Below are 18578 nucleotides of genomic sequence, written 5' to 3' on the forward strand. Positions count from 1 at the left end.
CACCTTTTCTGACCACTCATTGGCTAAGCTCCCTGTATGGCACTGGTAATATTCTTAGTAATGTGGGTAATAAGAATCCCAAAAGGTGATCTAGGGTTTTTCCACCACACTCCTGGCAAAAAAGACAAGGTCCACTACTGGAGGGCTAAGAAATGTCATATCCTGCCCTAGCTGGTTTGGCTCAGTGGATAGTGCCTTGGCCTGGCGACCGCAGGGTCTGGGTTCAATTCTAACCAAGGGCATGTACCTAGGTTGCAGGCGCCTCCCTGGCTGGGGCCCAAGTCAGGGCTAATGCAGGAGGCAACCAATCAAAGTGTTCCTCTCACTTTGATGTTTCTCTCTGTCTTTCCCTTTCTCTTCCACATTCTCTAAAAATCAATGGAAACATATCCTCAGGTGAGGATAAAAAAAAAAAAAATAAAGAAATGTCATATCCTATGAAAGACACATCTTGAAAATGCCTAAAGAAAGTTGTCATTTTTTCATGGTGAAGGGACTGGAGTTCGTGTTGATTAAAAAACCTTGATGGCTGCGGTGACTGGCAGTGGCTGCAGCAGTGGGGTGATGGGGCTGGTGCCTTCACCTTATCAGCCCTGTCACCTCCCACAAAGGGAGGCCAGACTGCGGCTTGGGCCGGCTCCCCAAGGGGAAAAGGGAGCAGGCCTAAGCCGTCAGTAGGACATCCCCTTAGGGCTCCCAGTATGTGAGAGGGGGCAGGCTGGGCTAAGGGGACCCCCCCCACCCAGTGCACAAATTTCATGCACCGGGCCCTAGTATATATATATATATATAAAAGCCTAAGCGACCAAACGACTGGTTGCTATGATGTGCACTGACCACCAGTAGGCAGACACTCAATGTGGGAGCTGACCCCTGGTGGTCAGTGTGCTCCCACAGCGGGAGTGCCACTCAGCTGACCAACAGTCACCAGATGCTGGGCTCACTACCAAGTGTTGGCAGGAGCAGACACAGCGGGTCCGGGATGAGCGATAGCAGCATGGTGCCAGGCCTGGGCTCAGGCTCCCCCTCCCTGGCCACTTGCCGCTTAGGGTACTACCACATCCCACGGGGGATGTTGGCTGGCCTGCGGAGATCAGACCAGAACCGGCAGTCCCATATCCCCCGAGGGGTCTGGGATTGCAAGAGGGTGCAGGCCAGGCTGAGGGACCCCACCAGTGCACGAATCCATGTACCGAGCCTCTAGTTGGTTAATAAAATGATATAGGTGTCAGGGGTACAATTCTATAATACATCATCTGTGTATCATATTGTGTGTCTTTCCATCTTCATTGATCCCCCTTTATCCTCTTCTACCTCCCCCCACCCTTTTTCTCTCTGTTGTCTGTCTGTGAGATGTTTTCTTTTTCTTAACCCCTTCACGTTTTTCACCAAACTTTAATGAAATGTCTTATTTAGAATGGGAGCTCAATTAAATATTTACTAAATTAAATTATTTTTATCAAAGGGAGTGATTCTTTCCTCTTCCATTGTTCTTTACTAACCTTCAGGCTAATTTTTCCTACTACTGATAATCAAAACAACTGCCTGAGGGAAATAAATTTTGGGTTTACAAAGTAACACATATCTTTAAAATGAGAACAGGAAAAATAGTTGAAAAGGAAATGAGTATATACAGTGAACCAATATCAAGTTTCTTAAATATGTTTTCTATATAAAATAAAACAACACTAAGCATTTGGAAATATATTTATTAACATAAAACTATAGTACATATATACTCTTAACTAAAACAAGTTTCTTCTCATCATGGTTCTTTCTAATGCGCACTAAATTAGAAGGCAGTAAAAACACCAACAGATGGCTCAGGCCTTTTCTTCCTCGGTCACTGATATAGAATTGTAATGAAAAATTATATTTTTTACACTTTACTCAGCACCTCTGCCAACGACACCATAAGCATGAAATATTGCCTAACATTGCATTATTTGCTTCAGATCCAACAATAAGCTAGCAATAAGTAGCTTATGCATGTACTTTGGTTTACACACTTTTGTAAGTTTTGAGGATTATCAAGAAGGTTTGGTCTTGTCCTATGGTGATAATCCTGTTAAATTACATTTAAATATAATATACAGCATTCTATTTTGTACTTAGTATTACTCAAAGAATTAATATTACATGTAGACCTCTTAAAAAATAACTTGAGCAGAAGCAAAATTTAAAAATAGAGTAAACACTCTTATAACCTACTTAGAAATATCAAGTACAGTGGGGCCTTGACTTACGAGTTTAATTCGTTCCATGACGGAGCTCATAACTCAAATTACTCGTATGTCAAATCAACAGTGAACGAGTGAGACACATGATGCTGGGCTGATGTTGTGGCATTCACTGTGACGTTCGCTGCGCCAACTAGCGGTGGGGTATCTGAAGCTGGCTCGTAACCCGAATTTTAGCTCGCAACTCAAAGCAAAAAATCGGCCTAGAGACGGCTCATATCTCGAAAAACTCGTTAGTTGGGACACTCGTAATCAAGGCCCCACTGTATGACTTTAGGAATTAGCCTAAAATCTGCCTTGATTTTTACCTTCCCTTGTCTTTGTGAGATTTTTTGCTTGAAGAAAGAAAATATTATCTTGAATTATAAATTTGGAACTATCTATATATGAGATAATCCTGTATCTTAATAGTATCATCATTAATACTACTTCTAGGTAGCACTTATCCAGCACCCCCTTTGTACAACGCACTTTACACTTCATCCTCACAATAACTCTCCGAGGTAGGTAACACTATTGGGCCCATTTTACAAGAGAGGCCTTTAAATTGAGATTCACGGAAGGCAAAAGATGCAGATAGGAACATTTATATCCTGGTCTTCCTGAGCTGTGATTAGATTGTGAGCTCCTTGAGGAGGAGTCATTCTCTTACTGTGTTTAAGCAGAGAAGACTCGGGCATTAATGTCATGATAGTGGGTACCAGCTAGAGTGGGTAGTTGAGTGACCAGACCAAGAAGTGTCATCATGCTTCCAACAAGCCAAGAGAAAAATCACATTTGTAAGGACATTAGAGTATGAAAACACTTCCACAAAAATGATAAGCGTACTACAAAAAATGTGTTCAAGCTCACATCTACTAATTTCCCTGGGATTAAATCTAATTAATTAGTGCCAATTTTATTATTTATTACTACAGGCTCGGTGCACGAAGTTCATGCTCTCAGTGGGGGCGGGGGGGGTCCCTCAATCCAGATTGCGAGAGGGTGCAGGCCAGACCGAGGGACCCCACCGGTGTACAATTGGGGCCATCCAGGGAGGCACCGCAGGAGGGCTCCAGGGCATGTCTGGCCCGTCTCGCTCAGTCTGGATTGGCCAGACCCCAGCAGCAAGCTAACCCACCAGTTGGAGTGTCTTCCCCCTGGTGGTCAGTGCATGTTATAGCGAGTGGTTGAGGAGCCTTAGCATATCATTAGCATATTACGCTTTGATTGGTTGAATGGCCCACCGGCCGACTGGACACTTAGCATATTAGACTTTTATTATATAGGATGATGTATACCATTAAAGACCTAGGGGTTTTTATTGTTTAGCTAGATCTTTTGTCCTAATATCAAGTTTTAAAAGCTTATTATTTCGCCTTCACTTCACTTGTATGTCTGCAAAAAAGAAAATACGGAGGAAAAACAATATAAAGTTACTTAAACTTTTCTGAGGCAAAAAATTTCAGGATCTGAATTTCTGGTACTTGTGGATCAATCCAAATAATTAATTAGAATTTAAATGCAAGTCTTTGGGGTTCTTTATTAAACCTTTACCACTTTATTCCATTAGTAAATAAGATGAGATAGTGATTTGATTAAATCACATTCATCACCTATAAAAATGTTAAATTTCTTTATCATTGAAGCTTTGGACTTCTCAAAGGCCATCAGCATCCAAAAGACAAGAGCCACACAAGAGTCATTTTCCTGCTGTGCCCTGGTCAGAGTCCCTATGTTTCCCTACCAGAGTTCACACCCAAAGGTCTCCTGAACGATTTAAGCTCACTTGGACGGTCTTGAAGTCCTAAGTAAAAATAGTTTATCCCAAGTTGGCCCAAAGGAAATAAAAATCAGTCAAAGTGAAAAGAAATAATTTCATTATTTGGACTGCCTAATTACATAAAGGTAAGCAACAACAATGAAAAAGCAAGTATTGAGTAATATTATGCACATTAAAGCAAACGTAATAAGGATGGATTCGGTGCTCCACTTTGTGAGGCAAACAGCCCCACTAAGCCTTTGGTATCCATCAGAACTGTACTTCCATAGTTGTAAAGCAAAAGTCTATTTCATCATCAGTGTATTTTCAATTTGCCTACATAAGTGAAAGCACTTAGAACAGTGCCTGGCACATAGGCAGTGCACAATAAATGCTGGCAATTGCAGCAGAACAGCTTAGATAGCATCCGCATATTGCCGAGAGAAGGAGGGAAGTGATAGGGGGTAGTTTTGTGTTAGTGAATTCAGTTTTCCAGGAAAGTTAAAAAGGGATTTTGATCAAGTCTGAAATTGAACAGTCATGAAGTTTCATGAGTTCGCCAACCCTACCTTTTCAACCTGTTTAGCAACATATTGATTCAGAAAATGTTTCCTTTTGAAAAACAGCAATCATTCACTTCAAATTTCCTAAGTTAGCCTGCTTTAGTTTATTGGGGTTTGAGGAGATACACCAAATGCTTGACTTCTCACTGACTCTATTTTATAACACAGCTCAGAAAACCAGGCTGTGCTCAATTAAAAAGCAAAACAAAACATAGCCCAAAGGGTAAAACCAACAAGAAAGTGATTTAAAAGGGATTTATAATAGATGTTAATATTAACTGATAACTCATGCTACATTACCAGGTAAAACTTTTTTACTGTTTAATCTAAAAAAACTGATTTGGTCACCAAACGAACTAAAATGTTGTTTGTTTTTCCAAGTACTGAAAGAGTTTGGTAAGCTTACTAAAAATTAAAGTTTTTCTTTACAAACATATTTTAATATACTGAATATATCATTCCACATGAATATATAGGAAACATAAAAATTTTAAACGAAATGTAAATTCCAATGCACAGGAAGAAAACTGAGTGAGAGAAATGGAAAAGTTATCAATTTTACAAGGGACTTTACTGCCACTAGCCGTGTCTCCTTTAGTATGAGGTCTGTCGATGAGAAAATTCCACCTTAATCAGGTTCAAATATGCAATTATCAGTGGTATCTTCAGGTTTCTAGTCACGTGCTTAAGGAAGCAATAATATGCTACATTGAAACTGCTTCAATTTCAGGAGAACCTCCTTATACAGAATAGAACTAGGAACATTAGCATGTCCTTGCCCTTCAGTGTAGGGAAATGAGCTAGGCTTTTAGGTTTACTTAATTACAGAGTCTTACTATCAAAAATAGTTCTGTAACTTAAAAAAAAAATACTTTCTTTGGTAATATTAGATGACATTTCTGATCAGCGCCCATAAAAGCTCTTTAAAAAAATAAAACAATACTTCAAGATAGAGATATACAAGTCTCAAAGAATTGTCATGTAAAAACACACAGGCCCCTTCCTTTTTCTGTTCATACAAAAGCAGGCTATCTCTACGCAGTCTCTGCAGCTCCAAGGAATTTCATTTCTGTGGCTGCCTTCCGTGGGCCGGCTGACCCACCCCTCTTTTGGAATTCTGCCGCGATTTCCTCGAAGGACTTCCCTTTGGTTTCTGGAACTTTGAAATATGTAAACAGAGTGAAGGCCAAGACCACTCCAGCGAAGAGGAAAAACACATAAGGTCCACAGAACTCCTGCATGGAGAAGAAACAGAGTCCCAGTTAGCAGTCTTTGGGCCCTATCTTCTCGGCAAAGTAAGTTTGCACGACCTTGGGCTGCTTACCGCGATGTATGGGAAGCACAGAGCGACGATGAAATTGCAGGTCCAGTTGCTGAATGCCGCTATGGCTAAAGCCGCAGGGCGTGGTCCTTGACTGAAAAATTCGGCCACCATGAACCAGGGGATGGGGCCGGGCCCAATTTCAAAGAAGCTGACAAAGAGGAAGATGGCTACCATGCTCACGTAACTCATCCAAGCGAATTTATTCTGAGAAAAACAAAACAACAGTAGAAGTGGGTTCGTTGGCTGCGTCTTCCTTTAGCTAAGTAGACCCTCCCTGAGTGTAACGGTCACATGGCTCTCTTCCTGGTGATTATGTGCAATTAAGTACAAGTTATTCTAGTTGGAGATAAGTTTGTTCTAGTCTGAGTCATCCTTAAATCTTTTGAGCCCTGTTACAGGGAAATCCTGATTAGGATTTTATATGATTCTTAGTCACCCTTTTCCTGTGAAAGAGGCAGGGTGAGGATCCAGTGATCTTTGCTCCTACTAATACCTAGGGTGCTAGGGAGGGTGCATGGGAAGTAGCGCTTGAGGGTGCTGGGCTGGGAGGGCCAGATCCTTGCCCAAGGTCACACAGGCCGCTGCTAGCAGAGCCAGCATTGCAGCCAGCTTGGGGCTGACCCCAGAGCCTGCCTTCTGACCATTTGCTACACTGCCTCCCTGGGTAATGGGGGCAACTTACTTTCGGATGTTCAGTCTTTAACCCCTCCACCCCCTTTCCAAACTACATTTCTCCTTTGTATTATATGCTGTTTCTCTGGCTTTACTTCGTAAATCATTCTCAAGGTTTTTTGTTGTTGTTTTTTGACATCCAAAGCACTTCAACATGGAGTACAGGATTGCTGTCCTATGGTAACCAAAAATGTCAGTGGCACCAAACTCACCAGGAGCACGAGTCCCACAGACATGAAGACGGCACAGACACACATCCCGCTCATTCCAATCAGAAACAGAGAGCGTCGCCCCGCCTTCTCCACGAGGAACACCTAGGAGAGTTTTAAAACATGTAGGCTTGATGCTTAAAGAGTTTTGACTGACAAAGAGGTCATTTTAACTCATAAAGCTGGAAAGCGGCAGTTTTATTATCCCATTTTAAGGATGTGGAACTGAGAAAGGGAGTGACTCTTGCCTGAGGTAGCAGAGCTGGTCTCAGTGATTAGAGGTTATTAACAAATTAGAGGCCCGGTGCACAAAATTTGTGCCGGGGGGAGGTGGTCCCCTCAGCCTGGCCTGCACCCCCTTGCAATCTGGGACTCTTCGGGGGATGCCCGCAGGGATCGGGCCTAAACCAGCTGTTGTATATCCCTCTCGCAATCCGGGACCACTGGCTCCTAACTGCTCACCTGCCTGATTGCCCCTAACCACTCTGCATGCCTTCCTGATGCCCCTAACTGCTCACCTGCCTGCCTGATCGCCCCTAACTGCCTCTGCCTCAAGCCCCGTGACCATGACCTAGGTTTCCGTCCTCCGGCTGGCTGTAGGCAACCAGAACCCGGGCTGGTTTTGCCCAGGCAGGCACCTGGGACCCTGGTCAGGCCTCACCTGGGCCGGCACCTGGGACCCTGGGTGGCTTCGCCTCGGCCCTGGCTTTGTCAGGAAGGATGTCTGGAATGACGTCTGGAAGACTTCCAGTCTATCCAGTCTAATTAGCATATTACTCTTTTATTAGTATAGGTACTTGGTTCATTTAGTGACAGTGATTTGAACATGGCATTCTAGAGAAAGAACCACAGTGTTACCACCGCTCTATGATTCTCACTTTGGGCACAATATTAAGAGGCCATATATCTTAGATATCTTCCAATGCATTTCCTATATGTTTAAAATGACATTTGTTTCTCTCCTGGGGGTTTGTGCACTGCAGACACCTGAAACAGTTCAACTGTTTTTTTTTTTTTTTTTTTTTTTTTTTTTTTTTTTAGACAGGATCTTCTTTATTTTATTATTTTTTTTATTAAATCTTTATTGTTCAGATTATTACATTTGTTCCTCTTTTTTTCCCCCCCATAACTCCCCTCCTCCCAGTTCCCGCCCCACCCTCCGCCCTCACTCCCCACCCACTGTCCTCATCCATAGGTGCACGATTTTTGTCCAGTCTCTTCCCACATCTCCCACACCCCTTTCCCCCCCAAGAATAGTCAGTCCATTCCCTTTCTATGTCCCTGATTCTATTATAATCAACAGTTCATTCTGTTCATCAGATTATTTGTTCACTTGATTCTTAGATTCACTTGTTGATAGATGCATATTTGTTGTTCATAATGTGTATCTTTACCCTTTTCTTCTTCTTCCTCTTCTCAAAGGACACCTTTCAGCATTTCATATAATCCTGGTTTGGTGGTGATGAACTCCTTTAGCTTTTCCTTATCTGTGAAGCTCTTTATCTGACCTTCAATTCTGAATGATAGCTTTGCTGGATAAAGTAATCTTGGTTGTAGGTTCTTGGTATTCATCACTTTGAATATTTCTTGCCACTCCCTTCTGGCCTGCAAAGTTTCTGTTGAGAAATCAGCTGACAGTCGTATGGGTATTCCCTTGTAGGTAACTGAGTTTCTTTCTCTTGCTGTTTTTAAGATTCTCTCTTTATCTTTTGCTCTTGGCATTTTAATTATGATGTGTCTTGGTGTGGTCCTCTTTGGATTCCTTTTGTTTGGGGTTCTCCGCGCTTCTTGGACCTGTAAGTCCATTTCTTTCACCAGGTGGGGGAAGTTTTCTGTCATTATTTCTTCAAATAGGTTTTCAATATCTTGCTCTCTCTCATCTTCTGGCACCCCTATAATTCTGATGTTGGTACGCTTGAAGCTGTCCCAGAGGCTCCTTACACTATCCTCGCATTTTTGGATTCTTTTTTCATTTTGCTTTTCTGGTTGGATGTTTTTTGCTTCCTCGCATTTCAAATCATTGACTTGATTCTTGCGCTCCTCTGGTCTGCTGTGGGGCGTCTGTATAATATTCGTTATTTCAGTCCGTGTGTGCTTAATTTCTAGTTGGTTCCCCAATATAAGATCGAGGGTCTTATTAGTTTTCGTGTAGATCTCATTAAGTTTATTGGCAGCTTCTAAACAGTTCTTGAGAGACCTTAAAAGTGTGGTTCTGAACTCTATATCTTCCATTGACAATTTTGTCCTGTTTCTTTGTCTCCGCATTTTGTTATGCTTCCTTGGTGCACCCCCTAGTGGTCTTTGTTCACAGTCTTATAGTTAAATCTTGATTGTTGTAGCTAATCCCAGGGAGGGTTTGACCTCCAGGCCAAGTGGCTATGAGAATCAGCTGTGTCAGCAGTGAGAGAACTTCTGTCCTCTAAGGAGGTGCTAATCTAGCCTTTGCCTGAGGCTATCCAGCAAATGCCTCTGTGCAGGGCTTGGGTAGGGCCGGTCGCACAGGATCAACAGTGTGGGCCGGAGAGAGCAGTTATGGTGGCTCTCAGTCCTGTCCCCAGGGGCTCTGCCTCTCTGAGTCCCAGCACCCGCTGCAAAGCTGGGAGAGAAAGCTGCACTCGCTCTGACCGAAGCCAGACAGTCCCGCTTCTCCCGTTTGAGTCTGGGTCCCTAAAGACTCGCCCGGATCTGGAGCTCAGAGTCTGCGACTCCCTCCCGATTGAAAACAACAACCGCGCCCTCCGCAGCCAGCCCGCTCCGCGCACTCCGCACCTCAGAATTTGACTTCAGCACTGCGCCTCCTCTGCGTGTCCGTGTGCGTTTCTCTTTCCTCCTAGTTGTAGGACTTCCACTCAGCCAGCGTTCCTGTGGTTCTGGGTGATGTCCTTTCCGTTTTTTGGTTTCACTTTTGAAGTAGTTGTTCAAAGCAGCAAACTCCGGTGTTAACCTATGCCGCCATCTTGGTTCTCCACCTTCTTTCAATTCCAGTTCAACTGTTGAGGTGTCAACTATTCTCATCCAACTTTCTCACTGAGAATGAAGTCAAATTATGACCACGCGCCTGGCAACATATGGAATCTGATAACTTCACCAAAATAGCCAGGTCTTCATTTTTCTGGTGTGCCCAAATGTACCTGGTGCTGGGAATGAACTATTCATTGGAAAAAGGTAAGACTTTAAAGCAAAAGGTTAAAGTGCTTTCTTTTACTAAGTCTGGAGATATGTCACTGATTCTTTTGGGCTTGGGGACTTTTGCATTAATGGTTAAGATTTACAATTAGCCGAGACCAGAGTTTGTTGGATAGAGTCTTGCTTGATCCTTAGGAGACTGGCAAGGTTGGTGAATCACACACACGAAAAACTACCTGTCATATTTTCTCACTCTGGTGAGTAAATTGGCTAGGTTCATAAATCCACCATGTATATCTATAGCAATCAAATACCCTTAGTGCAACGAGCTCTGGCTCTGAAAATATCTGAGAGATATTTCTTTTCACCTACAGTGAAAGCCCCTTTCATCTGAGGCATTTTGTAATCAGAGTTTAAAATCATTTAAAGGATGATAAGCACAGAGCCCACATTTAGTTGTTGAGAAGGAAGTGAGCGAAAAAAAATACAGGTTCATAAAATTTCTTGCTCTCTATTTGACTCTTTAATCATGACTTTCAAAGTTAACTTGATGACGCCATGTCAGACTATCAAGAAAATGGAAGGATTTATTTAGGAACAAGGGCTTTTATTATGTCTTTCTTTTTTTCTTTCTGTTTCTGAACATTTATTACCAACAGGATAATAAACTCTAAAACTAATGCCTTGAAAATTGAGTCAGACTCCCTTTTTGAGGCCAGGTGAGTGCGCAGGGAGGAATGTGACACAGGGTGAGACTTGGTCAGGAGCTGGAGATGTATGCTGACCCTAACTCTCCCCTTTGTCCCAGACAATGTGTGTCACTCAGATCCTGGAAGCCTACTTAGAGTTTAGTAGCCACCGCTTCTCCCCCAGACCCCGCATGCCTTCCTGTTCCTGTCATATTTCTTCCTGTTTTGTTTTTCTTTCTTAAGATTACAGGCTCTCTTCTCCTGCCCATTAGTGTGGAAGAAAACATGGAATGTAGAACATCATTCAAAATGGAGTCAGGAAAGTCTCTCTCTTTTCCAAAATACTCATTCAGGAAAAAAAAAAAAAAAAGATGGATTATGTTCCTTCCAAGTTGTTGAAACATTAATATATTATCAGTACACTAGAGGCCCGATGCACGACATTTGTGCACTGGGCGGGGGGAGTCACTCAGCTCAGCCTGTGTCCTCTCACAGTCTGGGGCCCAGAGGGGTCGAGGGGTCTTTAGCGCTGCTGAGGAGGCAGGAGAGGCTCCCACCACCACCACTACGCTCACCAGCCATGAGCCCAGCTTCTGGCTGAGCAGCACTCCCCCTATGGGAGTGCACTGACCAGCAGGGGGCAGCTCCTGCATTGAGCGTCTGCCCCCTGGTGGTCAGTGTGCATCATAGTGACCAGTCATTCTGCTGTTCGGTTGATTTGCATATTAGAGTTTTATTATATAGGATATTCCTATTTGCATATCTATTTTGATACATGGATTTGTTAACATTGGTTAATTTGGGGGAGAGCAACTGGGTGACTGAGGGGGTATCATTTTGTACTTTAAAACAAAATTTCAAAGATATATATAATTAAACATTTAAAATGTTATTTATAGTCCTGGAGGGTGATTTGTAATTAGACTTCTGATTAGGGATGATTTTTTAAAAGCTGTCACTTGCTCAAAAACTTTCACTGAATAAAAGGATAAAGTCTATAGAGGTATATGTATTCAAAATAATCAAGACATTGTTCCCACTCCAAAGGGGTTGGCGGGGGGGGGGGGGGGGGGGAAGGGAGGGGGACAAAAAATGAAATTCCGCAGTAGTTTCCTTTTAGGTAGTCTTAGAATTTGGGTTACCCAATCTCGACAACTTGATGCTTTACATAGCAAATCCTGTTACACATAAAATGTTTTAATCATAACCTCTATATTAGAAAAACATGTCGAAGGGGGATTTGTAAAAAAATATTATCTCAGGAGACAAAAGAATGCAAATAGTCCCTTGGATGGCATCCCAGTACCAGGCCTTCATTGGTTCAGAGTAGCCCTTTGGCTTGTAAAGGCATTATCTCTGAAGGCAAGTCTCCATGCCCACTGGTGTTCCCATGTTATCTGCTCTTCCCCCGCTTTCCCAAGGTCTGGACAAAGCTGCCTTTTGATCTAGGTGGCCAGGCTATAATTTATTGACCACCCTAAGTTAATAGTTAAAAGTCCCTGTGCAGAGAATGAAAAACAAGAGACTAAAGTATATTGAGTATAGTATTGTGAAAAGCACAAGCTTTTTAAACATCCTGCATTCCAAGATAAAAATAAGCCCAATTACCCTCATTTTAGAGTGAGTTACATTAGTTGGGAAGTTTTTCTTTTTTTTTTTTTGGTTGTTGTTATTGTTATCTGTGTGCTTTAATTCTTAGATTGCTATGTTAAATATTATTATTATCAAGATACTAAGTCATTCCTTATATAAGGTATTTGGTCTTATGAAGCGTATACAACCTCTTCCCCTTGTTGGAAATGTTTTTTCCAAAAATAAATAACATTTGACATTTGTAAAAAAATAACATTTCAAAAATAACAATAACATTTCAACTTATGCACCACTTCTATTTCATCCTCTCATAGAACCACACAACATGTGCATCACCACAAGCCATGGCCTTGTGAGCTACTTGGAAGCTCCACCCAATGGCCTATAATAAGACTTTGTTGAGTTTGTTTAATCTTACTAGAGGCTTGCTTTTTAATTGAGAGGACCACATTTATTTTTTTAAAGAAAAATTTCAACCATGAAAGGAGAGGAATCTAGGTACAAGACCCAATGTTGAGGGAAATGACAAGCTATTGGTGAAACCCAAGGGGCTTAAGTATAGAGCAAAGGAGAAGGAACCCAAGGATTAAGTCCTGTGTCCCCAAGTGAGTTATTAATTCATGAATGAGTGATTACTGGCCAATAATCACTCATTATTGGCCAATCAGAGAACCAGATAATCTGCTCAGTGATGCCTCATCTCAATACAGTGGCTGGTTATTCACATATAGGACTCTTCCCAGGATCTCCTTGGTTTCACATACCCAGATCATGAGGACAATGTTATTGATCACTTTTAGATCACAAGGGTTTGTTTTGTTTTTAACTCCCATTTCTAGACTGAGAAACAAGCAGAATAAGTTAGGGTATTTTACTTACAGAAAGAGCAGTAAAAACTGTGTTGATGGCACCAACTCCAATGGTTGCATAAACAGGTTGGCTGAGTCCAGCCGTCTGGAAAATGCTGGTTGAGTAGTAAAATATCTGCAAAGTTATAACAGTTTAGCCTTAATCATGAAGCCTAGCATTGACGGCTTTAAAGCAAGAAATATTTTAAGTTGTTTGTCTTCAGGTGCTTCTATGAAACCATGGTCCCTAGAAGAACTTCCTAAAGATTTTATCTGACCTCTCCTTCTAGGGAAAGAACAACCACAATTGCCCTTCAGTGTTTAAAACTTCTGTTTGCTTAAAAGTCCTTTTATATTTAGCTGAAAACTCTGCATATGCATTTTCTTTGTGTTTTTTAAAAAAATTTTAACCCTTTTGTTAAAGTATACAATACATACATAAAAGTACATATGTCATAAGTTACAGCTCAAATAGTTTTCACAAAGTGAACACACCTATATAACCAATACCCAGATTAGGAAATAAATCCTTCCTTGCTTTCCTAAAGCGCCCTAAATATCACTTTATTTTCTCAAGGAAACTCATCCAACTTCTACCATCACAGATACTTTAATTTCAGTGGAGATAGAGAAATCTGGTTCACAACCTAACAGCCTTTATTACTTTGTTATGTTTTTACTTTTATAACAGTCCTTTAGTTCATTTTGTTGTCCTCTCATCCCCTGTCATTCTTTCCCCACATAACATGCCCTCTTTCTGCAGACAGGGCTGCTGCAGGAGGCCTGTGCAGGCTGGGCTCAGCGAGGAGTGGCTTTCAGCACACTGTCCCACTATTTTTAGGCCACCCAACAGCCTCACGTCCAGTGTTTCCTGGTCGCTTTTAAGTCAGGCACTAGGATGGAAGCTAACGCAGAGAGGTTCAGAGAGATTAAGTATGGTGCCATGGAATGTACAGGCAGAGCTGAGATAGGGGATAGCAATTTGGTCTGTGAGACCCAAAGTTATAAAGAGTATTAAATAAAAAGAAACATCAAGGACCCTTAAAAGAGGACAAAGACCACAGCAGAGCAGTATTCAGCCTGTGGAGTGAGGTTCCCTTCACAGGCATTGCTTTCTTTGCCTCCTCTAAGTCTCTGCCCACCATTCAGTCACTCACAAGGTGTCCTTTGTGGATCTGAGATTGGCTCATTATAGAGGAAGCCCAAATCACATTTTTAACAGCAACGAAATCAGCTTTGTTCTTTCCTTTGTTTAGTTTCTTATCAAATGCTTAATTATTTTCTTCCAGTAACTAATTGCCGATAAAACAATTTTAGTCTGCATAATGCAAGGATTTCAATTCAAAACTCCAAAGCCAGCAAGTTTAATGCTCAGTATGTTTTTCAATCATGTCTTTTCTACCACCCTCACTCACCATATCATATCAATTCATTTTATTGTTTATTTTGTGTGCATGTGCTGTCTCCCCAAATATAGTAAAAGTTTCTTGGATGGCAGGAAACTTTTTGGCATCTGGATACCTGCTATACTTCATTTAAATAGAGGGGACCATGGACTCTTTTAGCCTAGGCCCGTGGTCGGCAAACTGTGGCTTGCAAGCCACATGTAGCTTTTTGGCCCCTTGAGTGTGACTCTTCCTAAGCCTTAGGAGTACCCTAATTAAGTTAATAACAATGTACCTACCTATATAGTTTACGTTTAAAAAATTTGGCTCTCAAAAGAAATTTTAATCGTTGTACTGTTGATATTTGGCTCTGTTGACTAATGAGTTTGCCGACCACTGGCCTAGGCTATTATAAATCCCAAATTTGATACTCAACTCTAGAAGCCCTTTGTAATTTAGTTTTCTTTGATATAATTACTCTCTTTTCCCCTCTTTTATACTTATCATGACTTTCGCCTTTTACCTTCATCTTAATAGACATACAATACCATTGGTTGTTGACATTTTTAAAAATTGTAAGCTAATTTTAGAAAGCAGATGAGGCAAAACAGAAAATTATTGCTCATGCAATATTTGCTTATAGTAAGACGTGATGTTAACATTTTAAATGTCTGTTAGCTATTTAAACTTATACCCCTTTCCTGCTCTATCTTAATTCGCTTTGCTCTTAAGAATTGGGGGGTGACCTGGGTTTTGGAGGCGTCTGTCCAGCCACAGAGCGTATGCTAGAGGCACCCCAGCCTGCTGAGAACATCTCTAAGGACCTCTACATAGAAGTATATCCAGGGACCTATTCTGTCACTGTGGGTGCAAATGACTTAACCAAGAAGACTCAAGTGGTGGTTGTTGATTCAGGACAAAGTGTGGACTTGGTTTTCCCCATCTGATGTTGACCATCACGTAGCCTTTTTTTAAGTAGCAAGGAGAATGAAGCCACCATATGATTCTGTTAATATTTATACATTAATCCTGCTCTTAAGGCCGGCCTTCCTGAGACCTGGGGCTTGTCTCTTTCAGTGCCTATTTTAACCTCAAAAGTTTTTAACCCTTACCCTCTTCTGCCTAAAAGCAATAATGATGCTGTCTGAATAGTTTTTACTGCTTGCTTTCCAAGTAAAGGATACTTATGATAATAAAAGGAGAGATTTGTAACAAAAAAAAAAGAATTGGGGGGTTGGGGGGTGATCTTAAACTTACCCCATTGATTCCAGAAAACTGCTGAGCCATGTGCAGCATCAATGACACCAGAATAGGCTGTCGGTAGCTGGGATTGGTGAAGAGCTGAATTATGGAGACTTTCTGTTCACTTGATGCTTCTGATCTTTCTTTTCTCATCTCAGCGATGTCTTTGGTGACATCAACACCTCCTCTGAGTCTTTTCAAACCTGTCCCCCAAAATGATTACATTTACACAACTCATGTAAAAACATAATTTATATTTAGTAGGTAAACGAAAGAGCTACAGTTCTGCATAGCCTTTCTATTACTTAATAACATGCTCTTTGGGAATTATTTTTTGTTAAATTAAATCCTACTTTTTTATTTCAAAAAAGCAGAACATTTGGCTTCATCTTATGATGAAGAGAACTATGGTCCTCATTATCCCTGAAGCATAATGCTGCAAAGGTCTTTTAGAAGCCTATGGTTGAGTCCAGTACTCTGCAGGTAGGCTTCTGATTTGGGTTTGAGTGAATGTCTTTGGGTGAAAAATGGCATGTACCGGTCATATTAAAGCGATCTTGCATGCTGTTCTTCCATGTAATCACTGACTTCATTTGGAAAGCACTAGGACTGATTTCATGAGTAACCATTCACACCCACTGTTTCTCATTAGTTGATAGTTCTAAAACAATAGGTAGAAGGTAAAACCACCCATAGACTTACTTTTCTTTGCTTTGTTTTCCTCATCCAACTTGATGTAAAGGTATCTGGGACTTTCTGGACAGAAGAAGAGCAGCAGAGACTGTAGGACAGCTGGCACAGCAGACAGACCAAGCAGGATGTGCCACAGCTCACGATTGCCCAGGATGAAGTCAAGGCCAACAATCTGAAAAGGTAGGGGAAGCGTATCAACCACAGAACACTTTGCATCTGTCTTCTGCAATAATCTGTTGAATAACCATATTAATTACTTAATAGCAATCCCTGACAATTTTGATTCAAGTGTGCATTAAAATGAAAACTATTACTAGTGTATCTTACCTTATCTAAATTAGGGGCTATTTATTTTACAAAGAATTCACCTAGGTTTGTTTTCATGAACTCCTATGGGACATGTAGGATGGGAATCAACCAAACTTTTAACAACTTATTTGATATCTAAAACAACATAAAAAATTATGCATGACTTTGGACCTTTGTTAAAAATTTATTTTTAGATTTCCCAGAACTTAAGTAGAATGGGATTATACAGATAGAGCAATGACTCTAATGCAGCCGTGGGCAAACTACGGCCCGCGGGCCAGATCCGGCCCGTTTGAAATGAATAAAACTAAAAAAAAAAAAGACCGTACCCTTTTATGTAATGATGTTTACTTTGAATTTATATTAGTTCACACAAACACTCCATCCATGCTTTTGTTCCGGCCCTCTGGTCCAGTTTAAGAACCCATTGTGGCCCTCGAGTCAAAAAGTTTGCCCACCCCTGCTCTAATGAGAAGAGCTTTGTGATCCCTATTGCAGTAGTTTACCCTCTGGATAGTCATAGGTTTGGGGTTCCAAGGATTCCTTCTGAGACCACAGGGTAGAAGAGAAAGATAGAGCCAGCTTGACAAGAACTGGTCATTATTTACATACTAAATTTCCAAGTAAGACACTCAAAACAAAGGAAACCCAGACAGCCAAAAATTTAAAGTTGCCTATTCCTTTAAATCTAAATGGAATAATTTAATTTTAGAATAGCTCCAGAAGTTCAAGATTTGGCTTCCAGGTCACCTCCAGGGCCATCCCAACTGCAACTCCAAGAGGAAAAGTGAAGACTGGAGTAGTAATAATTTAGCTTTGAGCTAAAATGTCTATGCCTCTATATGACCTACACTACCATTGGTAGAACTGTTTTATTTGTTTGTTTTTCTGTGTTTGTCTACAGTGAGAGTGGACAGTCATGGAGGGAAAAGTTGGGTAAAGTAGAGAATGGTTGAAATAAGGGATGAGAGTTTTTACCTGACTAATAAGAATGCCCGTGACAATGGCCAGCTGGTGAAGAGCGCCAATAGCACCCCTGAGTGTGGTTGGAGCAATTTCACCAATGTACATTGGAACCAGGCCTGAAATTAGCCCTGCATGAGACATGAACATAAATGTTAAAGTAAAGCCAGGATTATCTCAATAACATTAATTTGGCTTATGTATAGTCAATACTCTGATTGAAAGTCTCTTTCTGAGTCTGTTGAAAGGAAGAACCCTGGTTCTCAACCATAGACAGAGGTTATGCAAAGAATACTTGTTAATAGATTCAAAATAAAGTTGTAGTTGGATATAAGAATAGAAAGAAATTGTTAGTCAAGTATTTGGCAATTATTTATTGTCTTATTCAATTTTTTTAAAAAATCTATTTTGTTAGTATATAGCTTACATTATAATGCCTTTAGATCTTAAGAAAAGAGAATGAATAATGTGATAATATTCTTAAAAAATAATATTCTTAATCTAGACTCAAGGAATTAAAGGGAATTAGAACATATCTATGCCAACAACATTACTTGATCGAGGTGAGCAATGACTTACCTAAGATAACAGTATAATAAAGTGTTAGTACGAGAGCTACAAGCTCTATCTGAATTTCCACAATGTGGAGTTGCTTCAAGATCATTGTTAGAGTGGTGAGTGGTATAGAGAGGTGGAAGGGGGCTCTGCTTGTGATATGCTTCACAATATATTTAGAGAATTTCTTTTCAATTTTACCAAAAAGATTTTGTATTTGTTACTGTACTTTATTTTTTTAAACCTTTCCTTTAATTTTAATTTATTAGAGTTAGAAAATTTAAAATATAGGTTTTTCTTGAAATTTTCATTTTTTTTTTGAAATTTTCATTTTAATTTACAAATTTTATTCTATTAATCAGTCTTATTTATAAATTAATAAGCTAAAATTTTGTGAAGATTTTACACTGCATTTGCAAAGATAAC

The 18578-nt window shown here is 40.7% G+C and overlaps 1 protein-coding gene across 2 annotated transcripts in view; it reads right to left on the bottom strand.

Annotated features, from left to right (window-relative positions):
• Positions 1–4076: 4076 nt before the first annotated feature.
• Positions 4077–18578, bottom strand: part of SLC2A2 (solute carrier family 2 member 2) — a 28054-nt gene continuing 13552 nt past the window's right edge. For both annotated transcript variants that reach the window (XM_059687021.1, XM_059687022.1), the window contains exons 5-11: positions 17613–17728; positions 16335–16497; positions 15648–15835; positions 13037–13141; positions 6753–6854; positions 5869–6072; positions 4077–5779 (exon numbers count right to left, since the gene is read on the bottom strand). In XM_059687021.1, coding sequence (XP_059543004.1) covers positions 5579–5779; positions 5869–6072; positions 6753–6854; positions 13037–13141; positions 15648–15835; positions 16335–16497; positions 17613–17728 — 1079 coding nt within the window. In that variant the 3' untranslated portion in view covers positions 4077–5578. The remainder of the gene's footprint in view (positions 5780–5868; positions 6073–6752; positions 6855–13036; positions 13142–15647; positions 15836–16334; positions 16498–17612; positions 17729–18578) is intronic.

This window comes from Myotis daubentonii, chromosome 3 (assembly GCF_963259705.1).
Source record: "Myotis daubentonii chromosome 3, mMyoDau2.1, whole genome shotgun sequence".
NCBI lineage: Eukaryota > Metazoa > Chordata > Mammalia > Chiroptera > Vespertilionidae > Myotis > Myotis daubentonii.